General features: G+C 37.0%; 3 protein-coding genes and 1 pseudogene across 3 annotated transcripts; 1 reads left to right on the forward strand and 3 right to left on the reverse strand.

The window, feature by feature from the left end:
* LOC104772553 (putative FBD-associated F-box protein At1g05080) lies at positions 1934-3374 on the reverse strand. The gene is given in 4 exon segments (XM_010497154.1): positions 1934-2245; positions 2381-2479; positions 2577-2783; positions 2964-3374. Coding segments are annotated over 4 exon segments (1029 nt in total).
* Positions 15445-16572, reverse strand: LOC104772554 (coiled-coil domain-containing protein 1-like). The gene is made up of 2 exons (XM_010497155.1): positions 16268-16572; positions 15445-15724 (listed from the first exon to the last, which is right to left on the reverse strand). The coding sequence occupies exons 1-2, from the start codon at positions 16570-16572 to the stop codon at positions 15445-15447; spliced, it is 585 nt and encodes a 194-aa protein (XP_010495457.1).
* LOC104772555 (putative F-box/FBD/LRR-repeat protein At1g22000) lies at positions 20826-22261 on the reverse strand. Its single transcript, XM_010497156.2, has 3 exons — positions 21828-22261; positions 21236-21377; positions 20826-21146 (listed from the first exon to the last, which is right to left on the reverse strand). Exons 1-3 carry the CDS (start codon positions 22259-22261, stop codon positions 20826-20828), a joined length of 897 nt encoding a protein of 298 aa, XP_010495458.2.
* The window catches only part of LOC104770938, a 2369-nt pseudogene continuing 941 nt past the window's right edge, over positions 22866-24293 (forward strand).

Genomic DNA, 24293 nt, shown 5'->3' on the forward strand with positions numbered 1-24293 from the left:
ATAGGGGAAGCGTTAATTTGGTCACAAATATATATAGTTGGTGGCTGCGAGAGATTTGTGCAGTGATCACCACCAAAGATCAAACTGACTAGCCAGAACAGCCAAACTGACTAACCAGAACAGCCATCTCTGATAGGCAAGCGGAAGAATGGTAGCAAGTCCGACCATGCAGCAATATCTCTACTGGAGAAAAAGGCAAACCAAATCTCTACTGGCGCTGGATGTTATAATGTTTTTCACGTGTGGAATATTTAATCAAGTAAAGACAGCAAAATTACATGTCCTACTATTTAGTTTTAGTTTTGGCGTTCTTTGTTAAAATTATAGAATTTTTATAATAGTTATTTATTACATCAGACATCATAACATTTCTAGGTTTTCGAAAGGTTGGTGATTTTAATCAAACCCTTCTAGAACTAGCTTGCTGAGATAAATTGAGATGATGAAGCTAGTCGGCGATCTTTAACCACGAACAGATACAAATATACGTAAACCCATGACTGTTTGTAGTTTTCAAAATGTTTTTTCTTTTATAATTGGTGTAGACTTTAGTTTCATCAAAAACCCATGAATCGTAGCTTGTTTACTTTTTGGTTCTTTGTTGATGGATTATATTTTTCTTTGCAATAGAAAGAAAAAATGTAATCGATTTTTCTCGGAAAGTTTACAAGCAAATGATTTAATCATTTCAACCCAGTTCTAAAGTTAGTCATTCATTCCGTAATTTAAATTAAACAAATTTCCTAAACATCAAACTAGTTTTGATATTAATGGTATTTTCAAATACTAGAGATTTTAGCACAATTTTACAAGAGAAATTCAGTTGGAGGCTTTAGTAAATAAAAGTTTGTCTCGAAGGGATGTTAGTGTTACAATGAATTTCACATGCATGTACATACATGCATGTCATTTTTTAAAGCTAACACCTAACACTCCCAAAGGATCTCTTACTCGTTATTAAATCCTCATTGGCTACAAAATGTACAAACCTCATTGTGTTCAGATTCAAAAACTCATACTTAGGAATTGCAATGAAACAAGGACGTTCTCTCGTCAGCAATAAGATACTATATATCAAAAGAGCAAAACAAAACTCATAAATATTGTATCTTTTGACTCGGTTTATACAAAACGTTATCAAAGAACTTGGGAAAGATGAATAAACTACAAAATATCCAAACCTTATCACCTTAGGAATAACAATATTACGATAATTACTTGTAGTGAAGCAAGAGCACCCAAGAGAAGCCTTTAACAGGAGCTGAAGGAAACTGTTGCTCGATGGTGTGCATGGGGTTCCTTGAGAGCGATACTACTTCAAAGTGGTGCAAAGATGGGTTTTTGGTAAAGAGGAGGCGAAAATTTTTAGTAGCCCATGTGAGTTTCATCGGAGAAGTAAAAGAAGAGCAAAGAAAATATATAACAATGAAGAGAAGGAAGAGAGGAAAGGATGAAGAAATTAGAGAAGGAGAGACGAAGACAAGGAGAAAGAGAAGGCTCCTCAATGAGAGAGCGATAGCAAAGATGATCTCCGGCTTAGCAAAGATGATCGCATCGTAGATCCCATATTTTTCACCTTATTAGCATCTCGTTCCTTGTATGACCAGCCGTGTCTATGGTGTAAATTTAGAAATATTCGCTTATGAATCTTGCAGAAGAGATCGTTTCTTAATATATATGTTTTACATAATTCTTACATGATGCATTCTATGTTCAAAGTAGAGTAACAATATTAGTTAAAATCTCTAAGATCTACTATTTATTTGAACAACAATATATGTTCAAAATTTAGCAAATTTATAATCTGAAACAAGTATTTCATGATATAGGTTTCAAATAATTCGAATAACTAAAATAGTTATAAGTGAGTGGCACATTATATATATATATATATATATATATATATATATATATGATCCATGCATGGGTCATTTCAATACATTTCATTTATAAAGCTCGGAAATTCCAATTGAGTGGAGAAGAGTAGTTGGGATGATGTGGAAACCCTAGACATAGATTCTAACTCTTTCATCATCTTCTCTCTATCTTTAACATTGCAGGTTGATTCCATAGAAAATCCAGCCCTCTTTAAACACTTAGAGTTGGCAAAGATATATTTTATGGCTTCTTTCTCCTTACTTCGTCCTATATATCCTTTCCACTCAAAGATCTCGAGATGGGCTGAGAAACATCTGGGAACGGAACTCGGTTCGTTCCATGACAGTGAGAAATCCTCTTCAAGTTGAAATCAATGTCTGTGAAGCCACACCAAAAAAGGATACAAAGTAAACACTTGCTTTTTATTACATAGTCCATCATAACTGACATGAAAGAAACTACAAACCTGGTCGATGTAAAGATCTTTAAGATTAAGAGAATTTTGTAGCACCATCAGTGATTCCAACCAGTCTAACTCAGCTGAAAGTGTTACATTACACTCCATAAGCTTGGAGAAGTTAATAGAGTTACACCATGCAGCCTACAAAGAAGGTAAGAAAACATAGATAAGCGCTAGTTAATATAATCACAATTGACATTAATTAGAAAAAGAGTGACGTTGAAATAACGCTACACACCGATGCAACATCCAAAACTAATTCGAGTTTTGTGACCGAGGAAATAGATCTCATAAACGTGTCATCAGGGTGACTAATAAAGTCGATACTTGCTTTATCACAACAAGGCTTGTTCTCAATGGAGCAATAATCTCCCGAAGCATCACTGTAGACCTATTTCTTTAAAGCCGGAGAATTTATAACCAATGATCCCCATATTCCTTCATTGTGCTATCCAATATAAACATTATCATAATACAAGCGTTCCAAAGATGGGACTTTTATATTGAAGTTTCTCACGTTGTCATTGTAATGCCGATTCACGAGCAAACTTTTGAGATTAGGAAAATTCGACAGAAGCCTAAAAAGGGAATCTTCATCTTTATACAGCACAGAGTAAAGAAAAATGCTTTCGAGGGATGGGAGAAAAACCCGAGAAGGAACATCCACAAGAATATTGCCCTCAAGATATAGAAGAACAAGCGTATCACATGTGTAAACGCTCTTAGACAAACTGGCAGGTTCCGCCACGGTCCACGCGGTCAGCAATGCCAGCTCGCGTACCCTACGATCAACAGCATTTGCAATCCACTTTCCCACATCAGCATGACATCTAAAAGGACCGATCAGTTCTATCGCTAATAATTCTAATACAGGTGCCTTGTGGAGTTGTAATGACTTGTCAACAAACCGCCATAAACACCGTTGTTGATGATCAATTTTGTCAAATAAACGGCCAAGTAGACGACCAAAAAAACCACCAGTAAACACTTTGTGAGTATCATCTTTGATATTAAGGTACATAAGCACTGGAACCATCTTCCAAACAGACTGCCATCATTTGACAAAATCATAGTGGCCACTACATCTTTCGTGGGGACAAACAACAGTATATGCACGAGCAAATCGTCAGGCAACGCACTGATCTTGTCTTCACCTCCAAAAACGTCTCTTTCCTTCACAAATCGTAGCGATGTATGTTGTATTAGTATCGATATCGCATGCATTGAGCTGATAATGAACAAAAGCGGCCATCCAAACATCTTTTTCTACATGGAATTTGTTCTATTTCTTATTGGGATAATTGCTATTTGTAGACCTTTATTTGGTTTTGAATGAAAACGTAGACCCCATATTCGATATTTGAGAAACGTAACCACTAAGGGTACTGAGATTACAGTTGACTTCCTTGCGACCAAACAAAAAACAGAAGTCGAAATGACAGATGTAACCCGGAGGAAGTCTGCAATAGATTTCTTTATGGTGGATTACAAATTGACGTCAAATAGAAGACATAAAAATATGCCTACTCTTTAATTATAGTTTAAATTTTAATTAAAAAAATTATAAAAAATAATTTGATAAATCTATTGACCAAATATTAACCACATAGACTTCCTGCATTGAAATAAAATAAATTTACATATAAACTAGTCAAATTAAGGGAGGAAAGGCTGATTAGATTAAAACTATTTGATTTAGGGTTTGCTTAAGTAGACTTCTCTGTAGACTATTGGTGCTTGACTTTGTAATGCCATCAACTAATAGTATATTACTTTAATTTCACCGATAATTTAACCAAACCGATAGCTGAACCTAACCAAATGCGTACCGATTCCTTGATTTTAACCTAACCGGATAATTTAACCATATATATACTTCTTTCTGTAAGTCAAACCTAGTTTGTATGTGCTCTCTCTCTCTCCAAAATTTCTCTCTAAAAAATTCTGATATTGTTGCTCTCAAAAATTCAGATTGTATTCTCATCATTTATCGTCTTAGAAACTCAAGGACATCTCAGATAAGTATTCTCATCATTTATCATTGGCTATTTGCTTTTGTAACGCTTTAGCTAATTTTGTTCGAAAATATATATGTTCTCATAGTTTTTTGTTCATTTTTTCACACAGATACGGGGTTACACAACTACACTCATCCATCTTCTAGTTCTTTGCAAGTATGGAGTGAAGGTCCACCCGAAGTAAACTTTCTTGGCCTGACAGTTGGAATTCCTGACAAATGTTTCTACGGAAGGGAAACCGTTATGAAATGTTCCACCACAGCCGACAATCCTGAAAGGATTTTCTTTGGATGCAATAACCATGAGGTTGTTAGATTGTATGATGGTTTATTCGTTTGGTATAATTATTATTTGAGTATAGATAATATTTTTATGGTATATTTATTTTTATGGTACAGTATAGGATGGAGAGGACCATATTATGAAATGGTGGGATGAGGCTATTATGCAAAAACTTCAAGCAATGAGAGGTGGACTTGCTGACCAAAGGGATTCTATTATAGCCATCCAGGAAAATGAGAATATGCTATGGGTTAAGCAGGAGTTAGACAAGGTGAAAGATCAGATGAAAGAATTACGCCTGTGAGTTCACCGTGTATGCGGGGTGGTCAAGAATATCTTAATCTCCGGTATAATCTTCATTGTTGTATTAATCTCTTTTGTTTCGTAGATCTTTCAATTAAGTTCTAAAATCTGTGAACCTTTCTTTATCGTGGCCGTTTGTTTAAATAGCGTATTTATGTCTGTAATCTGTGAACTTGCTTCAGTTTCTGTAATATTTGGACGACTTCGTTTACTTCATTAGTTGACTTATTTAGTAGACTTCAACCATTTACATTAAGAAGTCAGTCGACGAAGTCTACTCGTTAATTATTTACGATGCGACGGTTTGCGCTATTAATTATGTAACTGTTCATTGTAACCGTTTCGTCTCGTATATATAAACCAAGCCCTGGGCCTTTTGATTATTTTTAAACTGCAACCAAAAAAGTTATCAGTAAATCATTTCTTTTCTCTTTAAAAAAAATAGTATGTAGTTCATCTTCAAGATGGAGAATTGGTGATTGAAAGTCTTTCAGTACTTGTATCGGTCAATCTAAATCATCACATCCACGAAGAATTGGAGACTGTTCACGGTTGGGTAATTGAAACTTTCTCTATATCACTTCACTTCATACTTATAAGTGTAGAATTCTATCATTCACGGTTGGGTAATTCTTAGAAAGTTTCTATATCACTTTGCTTCATACTTATAAATGTAGAATTCTATATTCACACGCAACTTTTGTCCCTATACCATAGAAACTCGTTCATCGTCGTTAACGATGTATTAATTTGGTTGATTAGATAGATTTGCAGTTTAAAGTACGCTTTAATTTCCCAGAAAGAAGTCTTCTTGATAAGTCTTCAGCATAATAGTACAAATATTAATTTGATTTGATGGATTTGAAGTTTAAAGTACGTTTTAGTTTCCCAGAAAGAAGTCTTCTTGATAAGTCTTCAGCATAATAGTACAAATATTAATTTGATTTGATGGATTTGAAGTTTAAAGTACGTTTTAGTTTCCCAGAAAGAAGTCTTCTTGATAAGTCTTCAGCATAATAGTACAAATATTAATTTGATTTGATGGATTTGCAGTTTAAAGTACGTTTTAGTTTCCCATGAAGAAGTCTACTTGATAAGTCTTCAGCATAATAGTACAAATATTAATTTGATTTGATGGATTTGCAGACGGTTCAGTTTCCCGTGGAGAAGTCTGCCAGAGAAGTCGTCAACATAATCATTACAAGGTATAAATTGATTTGACGTTAGTTGGCAGTAATATATATATGTTTAATTTACCGATAAGCGGGAATTGGTTTACCGATAAGCGGGATCCGGTTTTGATTGGGTTCTTTATAATTTTTCCGGTACTGTTTTGATTAAAACGGTTTTGGTTTTATAAAACCGGGATTATTATAATTATTGTAATTTTATATAACTTAAAAACCGAGATAACATAGAAAAGTTATCTCTAATTCCATCTTGCTCATATTCTTGTCAACTTTTCTCTTCCGCTTATCACTAATGGATGGTTGGTTTTACCATTGATTTTTTTGTGTTAAACTTAAATCTCTATCTTTCGGATTGTCTTTTTGCTTACTTCGCTCAACGTTTTTATACCAGATCTCGCCGAACTCTGTATTCTTCAACCCTGCCGCTTCATCTTCGCTGCAACGTCTTCGCCGCCGTTTCATATTCGATTAAACTGAAGACTTCTTTTTCAATTCAATTGTAGACTTCTTTTTCAATTCGATTGTCGACTTATTATATTTTTCTTCTTTCATCTCAATCTTTCGTGTTCTAATTTCCTTCCAAACCTAATTTTATTTTGCATAATGGAGGAGGGGAACAATCCAGAATTTCCTCGGAGGTTTTACACGAAGGGTGAGGAGCCGTTTCCGTGTAAAAGCATCGACTATTACAGAAACGATACGAAGCTGTTTGATGAACTGTATAAAGCTCTCGAACCGGATGAATGGGATGAGATTCGCGACTCTTGACTGGGTGTTTTCTTACTGTTCAACCGTCTCCAATTTGAATGGGCTTCCAGACTGGTTCACCATATGCTCAGCTTTCAGCTAGTCTGCAACAAAAAGTACGAGATATGGAGTCTGGTTTGATCTAACCCATTAATATTTTCTTTGAATGAGTTTGAAGCCATTATTGGACTTAACTGTGAAGATGTCGAGTCCTTGGAGCAGCCACAGGTTTAAGTAATAGACGAGATGGAAAAGTTTTGGGAGAAGCTTGGAGTCAGTTTAGACATCGGTCCGAGTATTGAGCAACTCGTCGCAGCATGTAAGAACGCTAATGAGTGGGATAAAGTAGATCGTATTAGGTTGGGTTATTTAGCCATCTACGTTGGGTTTATAGAAGCTAGGAAACCCTCAACTCCCACCCGTCTAAATATGGCTAGGCTAGTCATGGATTTAGATGCATTTCTTGATTATCCCTGGGGAAGAGTTGCTTTCAAAAACCTCATCCTGTCTGTGAAGGAGAAGGACATAAACAAGAGTTACACCATAGACGGATTTGTCGAACCTCTGCAGATTTGGGTATACGAATCTATGCCGGATTTTGGCAAGGAATTTGGCGACCCTCTGCCTAATAAACCAACTCCACCGTTGCTTGCTTACCGCGGTTCCCGCTGCAGAAAATATGTCAAAGAGGGCATTCTAAAATAGGTACGCATATCACTCCATCTATTATCTCGGATTTGTCTATTAACATCACTGTTAACCACTATCGTGTTGGATTTGAATAGCTATACTGTTTTATATCAATTGTAGACTCGTTTCAATCACTTCAAAACCATTGGTGGCATGATTAGCTCTGTTTAGGAAGAGGATGAAGCAGATGACAAAATTGATAACATTTTGAGCGCATTCAATGGGGATTTCGGTCCATGGAAGTGGGGGAGAGTTGTGTGGTAGACGGACGGTATTCATGAATCAAACAATGTGAAGGTGAAAGTGGAGGAAAAAGGTGAGAAGAAGAGAGCTGGTACATTTGAGCAACCAAGTGGGAAGAGGCACTGTCCAGGTACCTCAACTGCCTTCGAATTCAATATCTTGGATTGAATTAAAGATGAGCTCGGCATGTGGGGAGCAGCTCTGCTTCAAGAGATGAAGGACGGATTCAGCAGTTGCGATTTGAGGTTTGACAGGCTGAATGAGAAGATTGAAAACCTGGCTTCGGATCTTACCAAAATGAAGGGAGATGTAACTGGTAAGTCAGATGTAGATCCTTTATCAAAGGAACATAAGGCCTCTCAGGAAGCTACTGGGAAAAATGAAGAGCCTGACACTCAAAAAATGTTTATGGTTAGTTCTGAACACTTGCAAATTCCTACTACGATCCCTCACAATCACAATACCAGGTACAAGGCGAAGAAAAAATAAACTTCCAGAAGTGGTCAACTTCGCAGACATAATAACAAGTGTAACAAGTAGAATTCCTTATGTGAAGTAGACTTCTATAATCATGTTGTCTTTTTTTTGTTTTAGTCGAGACTTTTAAACATATGCTGCGACTTTAATATTACTCCCTCCGTTTCACAAAAAGTGTCATTCTGGAAATTTTTCTTTGTTTCACAAAGAGTGTCACTTTACAATTCCAATGCATTATTTTATATTTCCAATGCATATTTTACATTAGATTTTCTAGTTTTACCCTTAATCTATAACTAAATTAACATATTAAATAAGGGCATATATGTATATTTCAACGTTTTCTTAATTTGTGTGAAAAGTGTGAGAATGACACTCTTTGTGAAACAGAGGGAGTATTTGTTTTCATAAATGATCATGTAACTTTTAAATCAGAATTTGTAGAACAAATCAGGTTAATCTCATACCCTGAAACCATCTCCATCTGTTACTCGTATGGATACGAAGGTGCCAAAGGTAGTCAGCTCTGAATCATCTGACAATGAGTCAGACCCACCTGTGTATATTTGCACGGAAATCCCAACAGCTGCCGACTTGATTGCTAGAGCCAAGAAACAAGAACCAAGGATTGAAGCGGCTAGGATTGCCGCACATGGCAAGGCTGAAAGGGTTAAGAGGTTGGCGTCAAGTCAACGTTCTCCATTCGTTGGTGATAACACAGCAAAGACTATCATGGGTCAGCTAGGTCAGCGTACAATCCTTTTGATAAAGCAGACCAGGAGTTGAAGAAGATTTTGCTTGATTTCTTAAAGAAAAATCTGTAAGTCTACTAACTTTTATGGTATGTTTCAAAAATTCTATGTTTTGAAACTCTAGTAATTTATATGTTTCCAAACCATTCATCACCCGCAGGACGTTCAAGAACAAGATCCTAGAAAAATCTCGATGTTGTCTTTGGTGGTACGAACTGCAGACAAGAACAGTGTGGCTACGAGATTCGGTAAGTCTACTAGAAAACTTCTTCTTCAAGTCTACTAGAAAACTTCAGGTCAGTCTTCAATATTATTTAACTTTGTTTTAAATCCATGTGATTATCCAGCACATGGATGCGGGGTTGAATCTATTGAGACATCGATACGCATAATATCCTGAGAGGTTTAAATCGAGTAGAGTGGCTTTCATAGACTCTATGTTCACTCATCTGTGGACATCGAAGTACCTTGACTTTGTCAAGTCTGAGGCAAATGATAATGGATATGGAAAACTGTTGCCGGCCGGTGCCTTCAGCTACCATGCTGGGGAGTATTCACCGTATGCTCAGACTAACAGAAAATGGGGTCTGGAACTGGACGACTTATACGTGCCTTTAAACGTGAAGTCGACGCACTGGGTTGCTTTGTGGATCTCGATTCCCATGAGACACATCGTCGTCTAGGACAGCATCCCGAGTGTCACCAATGACAAAGAGCTTGCATCTGCCATCGAGCCTATTCCCGTGTTAGTTCCCTACGTGCTTCGGGAGTTAGCCAGCCATGACCACAAGCAAATGTACTCATACGAGAACTTCACTCATGAGCGGGATATAAAGAGAGTACCTCCGAACAGTAAGTCAGGTGACTCTGGTGTGTATACTTTGAAGTACATAGAATGTCATGCCCTTGGGATAACCTTTCCTACTACTTTATGCGACGCAAACATCACATGGATAAGGGAGAAGCTGGCTTGTAACTTATTTCACAAGATTGAATGCCGTGGACCAAATGAGGAGAATTACGTCGACAACTTTGGGCTCTATGATCCTCCCCCAATCCGGGACTAACTATAAACTTTGTTTGAAAGACTTAAACTTTTTTTTTAATCATGTATGACTCATTAGGATGATGTTTTGTTTCTTTTGGGGGATCTTTATATTTTGTGGGTGGGATCCTACTGATTAAACTCTGATGATGGGCGGGATCTTGATATTTTTTGTGGGATCCTCCTTTTAAAACTCTAATGTATCAGGATGATTGTTCTTGTTGTCTACTAGTTTTATGTGGCATATTGGTATTTTTTTTCTGTCACTCGTTACATATATATAACTTCAAACGTTAAGCTTAAAACAGGGTGAAAAAGTGTAGATGGCAAAAAAAAACTTAAAAAAAAAAAAACAAGTAGCTTACAGCGAAAGCTTAGTAAACATAAGTAGCGTACAACGAAAGCTTAGTAGACATATGATTGAAGTTAACCAAGAGACTTCTTCTGCAACCTACTTCATACACATCCCAAGACACATGGCCATGATAACAATGAACCCTATCCAAGACAAAACCAAGAATTTTCGAAGCATTTTTTCCCTTTTATTGGCTGCCATAACATCACATTCAAACTTCTTCTTATCTTCCTCATATTTGTTAACCACCCCAGAGTTCACCAAACTGTTAACAACTTTTTCTTTCATTCCTCTTATAGATTCTTTAAGTACCTTGATTTCTTCTTTCTGCCGATGGATCTCATCCCTCGCATCCAATAAGCTCCGCCTTTGCCAACCATGTGATGGTTCTGCGTCTGACCAATGGGAAAACCCATGAACAGTGCATCTGAAGAAATTTCTTCCCGGATTTACATCTGTCAATGATTTCACAAGTATCGTCGATCTACCGCAGTAGTTGCAGATTGGACCAGTAATTTGTATTTGCGAATTTGTATCAAAAACTGACCCCAAAATTTGACTCATCATTCTCTAGCTGATGATGCTTGGTGAAGAAGAAGAGTATCATAAAATGGTCTTACGAGTAAATGATAGTTAAGTACTAGTCTTTAATAATGTCGACTTGAACACGTGGGATAATCCCTAAAGATATTACATAGACAAATTATTGCTACGAAAATTCCAGATGACTTCACGATGAAGTTAACTTCTACTCGCCGTCTTCAGCAACTTGAACAAATACTTGTTAGTGTAACCGAGATCATTCACAAAACGTTAAAAATGTATCATGTGAGATTGTTACTTACACAATGAGGTCGAGTATGTCCAGGCTGCCTGCATTTTGAACAAGCATATGGTTTATTAGACTTCCTCGGCTTGGTCCCCTTTTTACGTGACAGTTCTAGCCATGTTAGCCAACGAGACTTCTTTTGCCTACCAGGCTTTCGCTTTGGTATGGGAGGTATACATCAGATATCTTGCCCAATTGGATCATGCTCGACATTGGGCATGATGTTAGCCGCGTACGATGCATAGACATAATATTTTCTATAGTAAGCTTCAACTACGGTAGATATATGCCATCCGCTTGACTTGGCAGCCTTAATTGCATGTGAACATGGTACTTTCTCAACATCAAACACCCCGCATGAACAAGATTTTGCTTCCAAGTCAACTAAACAGTCACGTTGCCCACCCCTAACGTAGAAATGCCAACCATCAATGCATTCAACCGTCATCATATCTACGTAATGCTCCCTTACGGCCAATAAGAACTCAACACCCCGGCTAAAAGTGGTTGTCAGACTAAGTGCATCCTCTCATCTTTTCCAATACCACCTACCTAACTTTTTCGTAATAGACTCAATGAGATATGTGATGGGATAAAATTTTGCTTTCTTTAGCATGGAGTTGATAGATTCCGCAATGTTGCTAGTCTTGATGTTGTATCTATCTCATGGACAGTAAACCCGAGACCATAAAGTTGGATCTACCTCATTCAAGTACGCTGCAAGGGCCGGATTTAAGTTAGTAAGGGAAGCCATGTAGCGGTTGTAATCATCATGCGTATGCGCATATGCTGCCCCTTTCACCAAGTACATCAGTTGCTTCCCATTGAAATTAGAAATTATATTTTGTTGGAGATGGTAGTAACATATCCCTCGTGTTGCCCATGGTATAACATTGCGACATGCTTTAGCTATTGAACTGTGCCTATCCGAAACTACTACCAATCGATATTCATCCGAGATACACTCACTTATTTTGGTGAAAAACTAATCCCATGAAGCATCACACTCCGAGTGGACAATTCGAAAAGCCAACGGAAATATCTGAAAGTTACCATCCTGTGCGCAAGCGACTAGCAATACACCTTCATACTTGCCGGTGAGATGGGTCCCATCAACCACAATAACTCGCCTCACGTAATTGAAACCACGGATTGAAGCATCAAAATATATGAAAAGGTACTTAAACCTATGCTCGTCATCAACAACAAGGTCAACAACACTTCTCGGGTTTGACTACTCTATTTTCCTAAGACAATAAGGCAAATTCGCATATCCATATTCGGCGTTTCCTCTCACATATTCCAAGACATATTGTAAAGCCCTGTACGAAGTTGTGTAATTCAATGTCATGACGAACATTGTTCTCATTGAATCTTTGATATGTTGTGGGACAACACCATCTACTATTCCTACCCGATCTACATAAAGCCTCCCAGTATATTTGGGGGTGCAACGCTTACGGTGAGTNGAGTTGATAGATTCCGCAATGTTGCTAGTCTTGATGTTGTATCTATCTCATGGACAGTAAACCCGAGACCATAAAGTTGGATCTACCTCATTCAAGTACGCTGCAAGGGCCGGATTTAAGTTAGTAAGGGAAGCCATGTAGCGGTTGTAATCATCATGCGTATGCGCATATGCTGCCCCTTTCACCAAGTACATCAGTTGCTTCCCATTGAAATTAGAAATTATATTTTGTTGGAGATGGTAGTAACATATCCCTCGTGTTGCCCATGGTATAACATTGCGACATGCTTTAGCTATTGAACTGTGCCTATCCGAAACTACTACCAATCGATATTCATCCGAGATACACTCACTTATTTTGGTGAAAAACTAATCCCATGAAGCATCACACTCCGAGTGGACAATTCGAAAAGCCAACGGAAATATCTGAAAGTTACCATCCTGTGCGCAAGCGACTAGCAATACACCTTCATACTTGCCGGTGAGATGGGTCCCATCAACCACAATAACTCGCCTCACGTAATTGAAACCACGGATTGAAGCATCAAAATATATGAAAAGGTACTTAAACCTATGCTCGTCATCAACAACAAGGTCAACAACACTTCTCGGGTTTGACTACTCTATTTTCCTAAGACAATAAGGCAAATTCGCATATCCATATTCGGCGTTTCCTCTCACATATTCCAAGACATATTGTAAAGCCCTGTACGAAGTTGTGTAATTCAATGTCATGACGAACATTGTTCTCATTGAATCTTTGATATGTTGTGGGACAACACCATCTACTATTCCTACCCGATCTACATAAAGCCTCCCAGTATATTTGGGGGTGCAACGCTTACGGTGAGTTACGCGGTCCACAATAGAACATGTATGCACGTTCAGATATTTGGTGACCCAAAAAGTGGTTGGATCATTCTTCACAGTGGTCACGACCCTCCACGTGCATCTTGGCACTNCCCCTTTCACCAAGTACATCAGTTGCTTCCCATTGAAATTAGAAATTATATTTTGTTGGAGATGGTAGTAACATATCCCTCGTGTTGCCCATGGTATAACATTGCGACATGCTTTAGCTATTGAACTGTGCCTATCCGAAACTACTACCAATCGATATTCATCCGAGATACACTCACTTATTTTGGTGAAAAACTAATCCCATGAAGCATCACACTCCGAGTGGACAATTCGAAAAGCCAACGGAAATATCTGAAAGTTACCATCCTGTGCGCAAGCGACTAGCAATACACCTTCATACTTGCCGGTGAGATGGGTCCCATCAACCACAATAACTCGCCTCACGTAATTGAAACCACGGATTGAAGCATCAAAATATATGAAAAGGTACTTAAACCTATGCTCGTCATCAACAACAAGGTCAACAACACTTCTCGGGTTTGACTACTCTATTTTCCTAAGACAATAAGGCAAATTCGCATATCCATATTCGGCGTTTCCTCTCACATATTCCAAGACATATTGTAAAGCCCTGTACGAAGTTGTGTAATTCAATGTCATGACGAACATTGTTCTCATTGAATCTTTGATATGTTGTGGGACAACACCATCTACTATTCCTACCCGATCTACATAAAGCCTCCCAGTATATTTGGGGGTGCAACGCTTACGGTGAGTTACGCGGTCCACAATAGAACATGTATGCACGTTCAGATATTTGGTGACCCAAAAAGTGGTTGGATCATTCTTCACAGTGGTCACGACCCTCCACGTGCATCTTGGCACTGAGCATATTGCCACCAACCGAGACTTTGTGGACTTCTTAATTTTGAAAGAGAATTTTAACATAGCAGTGGTCAAACCCACCTCTGTTATGACATCATCTTTGCATGGAAAGCATTGACCTACTTTCAGTTGGTCTATCTNTGCGACATGCTTTAGCTATTGAACTGTGCCTATCCGAAACTACTACCAATCGATATTCATCCGAGATACACTCACTTATTTTGGTGAAAAACTAATCCCATGAAGCATCACACTCCGAGTGGACAATTCGAAAAGCCAACGGAAATATCTGAAAGTTACCATCCTGTGCGCAAGCGACTAGCAATACACCTTCATACTTGCCGGTGAGATGGGTCCCATCAACCACAATAACTCGCCTCACGTAATTGAAACCACGGATTGAAGCATCAAAATATATGAAAAGGTACTTAAACCTATGCTCGTCATCAACAACAAGGTCAACAACACTTCTCGGGTTTGACTACTCTATTTTCCTAAGACAATAAGGCAAATTCGCATATCCATATTCGGCGTTTCCTCTCACATATTCCAAGACATATTGTAAAGCCCTGTACGAAGTTGTGTAATTCAATGTCATGACGAACATTGTTCTCATTGAATCTTTGATATGTTGTGGGACAACACCATCTACTATTCCTACCCGATCTACATAAAGCCTCCCAGTATATTTGGGGGTGCAACGCTTACGGTGAGTTACGCGGTCCACAATAGAACATGTATGCACGTTCAGATATTTGGTGACCCAAAAAGTGGTTGGATCATTCTTCACAGTGGTCACGACCCTCCACGTGCATCTTGGCACTGAGCATATTGCCACCAACCGAGACTTTGTGGACTTCTTAATTTTGAAAGAGAATTTTAACATAGCAGTGGTCAAACCCACCTCTGTTATGACATCATCTTTGCATGGAAAGCATTGACCTACTTTCAGTTGGTCTATCTAAGGATTATTTAACTGTCCATGAATACCACCAACAAATGGTTTCCCTTCTTCAGCATCTACATCCAGGTGATCTCCATCTCCATCGTCATTTTCATCTTCATCTTCAAATTTCCCGTACTCACTGTAATCGAAATCCATGTCATCAACATCTTTCGGCTTCTCATATGTAGTATCATGGAGAACTTCTTGACATTCTTCTGCACATTCATCAGCACCTGGATCTATATCATCACCAAATTCATCTGTTGGCTCCCCACAGTCAACNAGGTACTTAAACCTATGCTCGTCATCAACAACAAGGTCAACAACACTTCTCGGGTTTGACTACTCTATTTTCCTAAGACAATAAGGCAAATTCGCATATCCATATTCGGCGTTTCCTCTCACATATTCCAAGACATATTGTAAAGCCCTGTACGAAGTTGTGTAATTCAATGTCATGACGAACATTGTTCTCATTGAATCTTTGATATGTTGTGGGACAACACCATCTACTATTCCTACCCGATCTACATAAAGCCTCCCAGTATATTTGGGGGTGCAACGCTTACGGTGAGTTACGCGGTCCACAATAGAACATGTATGCACGTTCAGATATTTGGTGACCCAAAAAGTGGTTGGATCATTCTTCACAGTGGTCACGACCCTCCACGTGCATCTTGGCACTGAGCATATTGCCACCAACCGAGACTTTGTGGACTTCTTAATTTTGAAAGAGAATTTTAACATAGCAGTGGTCAAACCCACCTCTGTTATGACATCATCTTTGCATGGAAAGCATTGACCTACTTTCAGTTGGTCTATCTAAGGATTATTTAACTGTCCATGAATACCACCAACAAATGGTTTCCCTTCTTCAGCATCTACATCCAGGTGATCTCCATCTCCATCGTCATTTTCATCTTCATCTTCAAATTTCCCGTACTCACTGTAATCGAAATCCATGTCATCAACATCTTTCGGCTTCTCATATGTAGTATCATGGAGAACTTCTTGACATTCTTCTGCACATTCATCAGCACCTGGATCTATATCATCACCAAATTCATCTGTTGGCTCCCCACAGTCAACAGAACGAGAGTTGTTTATATCATTAACACATTCTTTAACCGGCTGTCCATCCATGCATCGTATAGAGACGCAAAGGCGAACAACATTCCTACTACTAAAATCTATCAAGTTCTGAACTGATCTATCATTTGTGACATAGACAGGAGGGTATCTTGGGGAAATTGCTGAAGCATCATCTCTGTTAAGGGATACGATAACTGAACCATCTCTGTTTCTTTGTCAATCAGATAATCTTCTATAGCCATTTCAAGAAGCTCAGCGTATGTACAACCGTGTCGCAAAAAAAAAACATTCTCCCATCTTTGCGTCCATCCATGTCAAAATGCCAAGACCCATTTCTTGTCACCCATACTCCGAAAACAACATATATTTGCACCATTTACCTGAAAGAGTAAGCAGCAAGTCAAATACTCATTACATAGTTGACTATCCGTAGAAGTCTTAAATCAATAACCTAATTGCCTAACAAAACCAAAAACATGATTGATCCAAAAGTATAATATATTATCATGAAAAAAATAAACAGAGCCAAGTAAATAACCGATACAAAACAAATGCACTAAAAAATCAAAAAAAAAAAAATTATAAATTTCAATTAAACACTATTTCAATTATACAGACTTCACAGATAACTCCACCATTTTGACTTCCAAAATTAGTCTAATTTAATGACCTAACTGACTATGAAAACCAAAAACTTGATTTCTCCATATGTATAATATATATTCATGTCAAAAATATACAGAGGCAAGTAAATAACATATATCAAATATCACAACAAAAAAATCTTAAAAATTATTCACCAATTTGCAATAATTTGGTTTTAAAATACTGATGACTTCATGTTGACGTCAAACGAGTAGACATCAACTAGACTCTAGGCAGATACCTCAAAAGAAGTCTATTTTTGGTGGTCTATTTTTGCAATTACAATTTAACAAAGCAGACAGCGGACGAAGTCTACAAGAATAGTTGACTTCTTTTGTGGTCTTCCTTTGTTAATTTTCTGGTCAGTTTTGCAATTAAATACATAGAACGTAGTAGACTTCAAGGGGAAGTTCAACATGTTAACTCCGACTCCAGTCTACTATGATTATTTTTGTAATTGACCAAACCATTGACTTTGTGGTAGACTTCTAGCTAATAAGTATACTTCATCTATCCGTCAACTATTAAAAGTAAACTTCATCATGGTTAGTTTTGCAATTGACCAAGTTTGACTTTAATCACGTAGACTATGTACGAAGTCTCCAGAAATGTTGACTTCGTTTGCAGTCTGCCGTGGTCATTTTTGGGGTTGACCAACATTTTAATTTATTTAACTAGTAGACTTCTTTTGCAGTCAACTAATTATTTTTATATCAATAATATTCTGGTCAATGTTTTTATATTTTGGTCAACACCAAAAATAGCCACTATAGAAGTCTACTCTTTTATTACTGTAAGAAGACTTCATCCGGCAGTCATAACTAAAAATTTAAGAATTTGGTCAATTGCAAAAATACACCTTAGTAGACTGCAAACGAAGTGTCCGATGGAAAGATTATAATGCAGTCTAAACCTTATTTTTTTGTTTTCAAATGAAATTATGGAGACTGAAATTTCAGTCTACAGGCTCGAAACACGATAAATTTTAAATAGTAAAACTGACCACATAGTAGACTTTTACATGATATTATGACGGTTGGACTAACAAATGAAGTCTAATTTCGACAAAAACCCAAGGAAAATCACGAAATATACCAGAAAATAACCTTGAGGTGGTTGTTTCGCAATGTCAAGCACCGAGGACGTCGTCTTTAATCACCACGGAAGAAACCCAACTCCAAATTAATCGATCACGACATATAACAAGATGAACGAACTTTCAATTTTTTTTTGGATTAAAATGGAGAGGAGATGGAAGAAAATGAAGTTCTCATAGTATTGAGTGTTATTTAAGCTGTCAAATTTGGGTTGTTGAAGCATTAAGAGCTTCAAATTTAGTTGTTCATGGTTGTTGGAAAATTAATTGCGGTGGCACAACCGTAGATAAGAGAAGAATATGAGGATATGGATGTAATAATCATTTTCGCAAGAAATTCAAATAAATCATAAATAATGGCATTTTTGTGAATACAATGAATGGCCGAGGATTTAACAGGGAGAAAGTGACAAATGTTGGAGAAAGAAATAAAGGGGTCTAGTCTTGCAATTGACTCAAGTTAGGGGTCCAATTTTGCAAGTGTCCCTTTCTTATTTCTCTCATTTGTATATTATTTATACACATATCTTGGGTTCAAGAATCAAGATTTTAGGGTGTGATATTATCTCTAACTTTTTTTTATTTTTATATATATTTGTAAGATTATCTTTTAAAAAACTTTCTCTCGTTTCATTTTTTTTATTACACTAAATAAAATATAAAAATTTAGATAACGTCTTTAATTTATTTTTGTAAAATTTATTATTTTATATATCTATCTTTTAGTTTTTTTTAATATAAAATGAAAACAAATAATTAAGAATTTAAATCTAAAAGAGAATCTTACAACCTTATTAAAAATGGAGTACATTGTGAAAAAGTCCAAAATTACACATCATTATTACGAAATTTTCCACTAAAATATATATTAACATTTTTGAAGTACATATGATGTTCTACCTTTTTAATTATACTTATTTACAAAGTTAAAATCTAAAAAATTAGACAAAAATAAGATTAGTTAGATTCATAAAATATCTCTCTATCAATTTGGTTCATAACTTCCTAAAAAAAATTTATAATTAGAAATTTATTAGACTTGACATCATATTCCAAATATATATATATAGTATATTTCTTCAAATATATATATATATACAATATTTATATACAATATTTGATAATAAAAATGACTATTCAATATCTGTTTACTGTTTTCCGTAGTATTTAAATGAATCGATTACATTTGCCCAACAAAGTGGATTACAAATATCTTGATCTTATATATATTTTTTACAAAAACCTTCGTGCTAGAAAGTTTGACAACGAACCCTAGAGATTCCTATTTGCCAGTGATGCAGCCTAGTAGAAAAGACAATGAAATCTCTTTTGCAAGTCAAGCTCTCTAAGAAGATAGTGTATTCCTTAGGAACGATTTAAGACAAAAACCTAGAAGGTACAAAACGTTTACATGAAAGAAACTAAGTTTAGCTACATGTTACAGAATATATAACTTAAACCTCATTGTCTTCGGATTCATAAGATCGGTCCCATAAGTTGAGTCTGAGCAAGAGGATCCAAAAAGAGTTGACCTCATCATCATTGACATCGAACGAGCAAGGCAATAGTATTTTTTTATTCATTTTCATTGTCTCATCTATTCAAGTCATTTTTTAAAGCTAACACTCCCAAAGGATCTCTTACTCGTTATTAAATCCTCATTGGCTACATAATGTACAATCCTCATTGTTTTCAGATTCAAAAGCTCATACTTAGGAATTGCAATGAAACAAGGACGTTCTCGTCATCAGATACTATATATCAAAAGAGCAAAACGATACTCATAAATATTGTATCTTTTGACTCGGTTTATACAAAACGTTATCAAAGAACTTGGGAAAGATGAATAAACTACAAATTATCCAAACCTTATCACCTTAGGAATCACAATATTAAGATAATTACTTGTAGTGAAGCAAGAGCACCCAAGAAAAGCCTTTAACGGGAGATGAAGGAAACTGTTGTTCGATGGTGTGCATGGGGTTCCTTGAGAGCGATACTACTTCAAAGTTGTGCAAAGATGGGTTTTTGGTAAAGAGGAGGCGAAACTTTTTAGTAGCCCATGTGAGTTTTATCGGAGAAGTAAAAGAAGAGCATAGAAAATATATAACAATGAAGAGAAGGAAGAGAGGAAACGATGAAGAAATTAGAGAAGGAGAGACGAAGACAAGAAGAAAGAGAAGGCTCCTCAATGGGAGAGTGATAGCAAAGATTATCGCATCGTAGATCCCATATTTTTCACCTTATTAGCATCTCGTTTCTAGTATGACCAGCCGTGTCTATGGTGTAAATTTAGAAATATTCGTTTATGAATCTTGCAGATGAGATCATTTCTTAATATATATGTTTTACATATATAATTCTAACATGATGCATTCTATGTTCAAAGTAGAGTAACTATAGTTAAAATCTCTAATATCTACTATATTTGAACAACAATTTATGTTCAAATTTTAGCAAATTTATCATATAAAACAAGTATTTCATGATATTGGTTTCAAATAATTCGAATAACTAAAATAGTTATAATTGAGTGGCACATTATATCCATGCATGGGCCATTTCAATACATTTCATTCATAAAGCTCGGAAAATCCAATTGAGTGGAGAAGAGTAGTTGGGATGATGTTGAAACCCTAGACATAGATTCTAACTCTTTCATCATCTTCTCTCTATCTTTAACCTTGAAGGTTGATTTCATAGAAAATCCAGCCCTCTTTAAACACTTAGAGTTGGCAAAGATATATTTTATGGCTTCTTTCTCCTTGATTCGTCCTATATATCCTTTCCACTCAAAGATCTCGAGATGGGCCGAGAAACATCTGGGAACGGAACTCGGTTCGTTCCATGACAGTGAGAAATCCTCTTCAAGTTGAATCAATGTCTGTGAAGCAACAACAAAAGGATACAAAGTAAAAACTTGCTTTTTATTATATAGTGTCCATCAAAACTGACATGAAAGAAACTACAAACCTGGTCGATGTAAAGATCTTTAAGATTAGGAGAATTTTGTAGCAATCCCATCAGTGGTTCCAACCAGTCTAACTCAGCTGAAAGTGTTACATTACACTCCATAAGCTTGGAGAAGTTAATAGAGTTACACCATATATGCAGCCTACAATGAAGGCAAGAAAACATAGATAAGCGCTAGTGATTAACCATAATTACCAATAAGAGAAAAGAGTGAGGTCGAAATAACGCTACACACCGATGCAACATCCAAAACTAATTCGAGATTTGTGACCGAGGAAATAGATCTCATAAACTTTTCATCAGGGTGACTAATAAAGTCGATACTTGCTTTATCAAAACAAGGCTTGTTCTCAATGGAGCAATAATCTCCGGAAACATCACTGTAGATGAATTTCTTTAAAGTCGGAGAATCTACAACCAAAGATCCTTCATTGTGCACTCCAGAAGAACATTTTCATAATACAAGCTTTCCAAAGATGGGACTTTTATATTAAAATTTCCCACGTTGTCATGGTGATGCCGTTTCACGAGCAAATTTTTGAGAGTAGGACAATTCGACAGAAGCCGAAAAAGGGAATCTTCATCTTTATACAGCACATAGTAAAGAACATTGCTTACGACGGATGGGAGGAAAACCCGAGAAGGAACATCCACAAGAATATTGCCGACAAGATATAGATTAACAATCGTATCACATGTGTAAAGGGTCTTAGACAAATGGGCAGGTTCCACCGCTGTCCACGTGGTCACCAATGCCAGCTCGTGCACCCTACGACGATCAACAGCATTTGCAATCCACTTTCCCACATCAACATGACATCTAAAAGGACCGATCAGTTCTATAGCTAATATTTCTAATACAGGTGCCTTGTGGACTTGTAACGACTTGTCAACAAACTGCCATAAACACCGTTGTTGATGATCACTTTTGTCAAATAAACGGCCAAGTAAACGACCAAATAAACCGCCAGTAAACGCTTTGTGAGTATCATCTTTGATATTTAGGTACCCAAGTTTTGGCACCATCGTCCAAACAGACTGCCATCGTTTTGACAAAATAATTGTGGCCACTACATCTTTCGTGGGGAGAAACAACATTATATGCACGAGCAAATCGTCCGGCAACGCACTGATCTTGTCTTCACCTCTCTGATGAGGACGAAGACGTTTGGATCGTAGCGATGTATGTTGTATTAGTATCGATATCGCCGCATACGCGACATGCATTGAGCTGATAATTAACAAAAGCTGCCGTCCGAACATCCTTTTCTACCTGAAAACTATATCAATGTTTCTTTTTCTCTGGTTTGTGTTATTCATACACGCATGAATGGTTTAAGGTTTATGGTGAGATATTATCTCTAACGTTTTTTTTAGTTTTAATATTTTTGTAAGATTTATCTTTTCAACTTTCTCTTGTTTCAATTTTTCATAACATAAAATAAAATAAAATATAAAAAATAGAGAATAATGTTTTATATTTTTGTAAGATTTATTATTTTCTATTTGTCTCGTTCCAATTTTTTAATATAAAATAAAAATAAATAATTAAGAATTAAATTCCAAAAGAGTAGTTCCCTTTAATCAATGCACCCGCACGCACTCAATATAAAACGCAGCCGTTTGATCATCGACGGAGGATCTCAAATTTGTGTTATTTTCTCCGGCGAGAAAACAAAACAGAGGAGGCCAAAAAAAACAAAAAAGTGTCTTCCTTTTTGTCCGTGAACACAAAAAAATGTCAGCTTTGTGTCCTGTCTGCAATCTTACGCTTCCCCTCTCCTTAATCCAAAGGTAAAACAAACAATTTCTTATCTCTTTCTATATCCTTTAGTTGCATCATCTATCGAGGTCTTGATGTGTCTGTCTGGTTACGGCGGAGGATTTGACTCAGTCATGTGAATTCCCACTTCGAAGACGACGAAATCGAAAACGATCACCACTTGGCTCTGCAACTCGCCTCTTCGTCTTCTTCTTCTGATCATCCTTCGTCTTCTTCTGCGTCATCATCTGTAATGCTTTCTTAAAAAACCTTCTTACTGCGTTAGGTCGAGTACCCAATTGAGAAAGTTGTTTCATTTCTGCAGAACTTGGAAAATTGCAACAATGTTGCCTCCTTGGTTCATTCACAGATCAAGAGTCAATTCTACAGCATAGGTCATGGTGGTTTGATTTGTTTGCTGAGGAAATGTCTGGAATCTGAACTGAAATCGAAATCGAAACATTTAGAGTGTAGTACTAGTTTACTATCAGGCTTTGTTGATCATTTTCAATCCTCAAAGGAAGATAAAGGTTGGGGATGTGGGTGGAAGAACATTCAAATGCAATGTTCTCATTTGATTTCTCAAAGAGAAGAAGCTAAAAGAGTTCTCTTTGGTGGCTCTGACTTTGTTCCTGATGTTCCTTCGCTCCAGCGTTGGCTCGAGTTAGCTTGGAACAAGGGGTTTGATGTCTCTGGAGCTCTTCATTTTAATACTAGAATCTATGGTTCGAAGAGATGGATTGGAACCACTGAGTGTGCTGCGTTGCTACGCTCTTTTGGGTTAAGAGCCAGGGTTGTTGATTTTGCTCCTGAGAAGTCTAAATCAATGTATCTTTCAGTTCCTGGTTCTGCTGTTGCTCCCAAGGTAAAGTCATATGGTCCTATGGACAGATATGTAGTTAAAAAAGGCGGTAGTGGGACGGGGAAAACAGTTGATTCTCATGGTTCTAGTTCTTCTAGGATCAGCAAAGGAGCAATTTTGATGAATTGGGTTTGGAATTACTTCTCAGATAACAGGTTAAATGTTTCCTCGGGTGTTCATATGACAAACAAAGGGTAGGTGGTTCTGTTTCAGTTCTTATAACATCAACCACACATTACATATAAGGCTGGCTTGTGAGTTGATGTTATTGTGTGTACTGCAGGCCTTTGTATTTCCAACATGAAGGACACTCGAGGACAATTGTTGGGATTCAGAGACGTTTGCAAGGAACTACATCTACTCCCCAGTACAATCTCCTGATTTTGGACCCGGCTGATGTGAGTATACTGTTTTTCCATAATTAAGAAACTATG

The sequence above is a fragment of the Camelina sativa genome, chromosome 20 (genome assembly GCF_000633955.1).
Source record: "Camelina sativa cultivar DH55 chromosome 20, Cs, whole genome shotgun sequence".
In the NCBI taxonomy this organism is placed as follows: domain Eukaryota; kingdom Viridiplantae; phylum Streptophyta; class Magnoliopsida; order Brassicales; family Brassicaceae; genus Camelina; species Camelina sativa.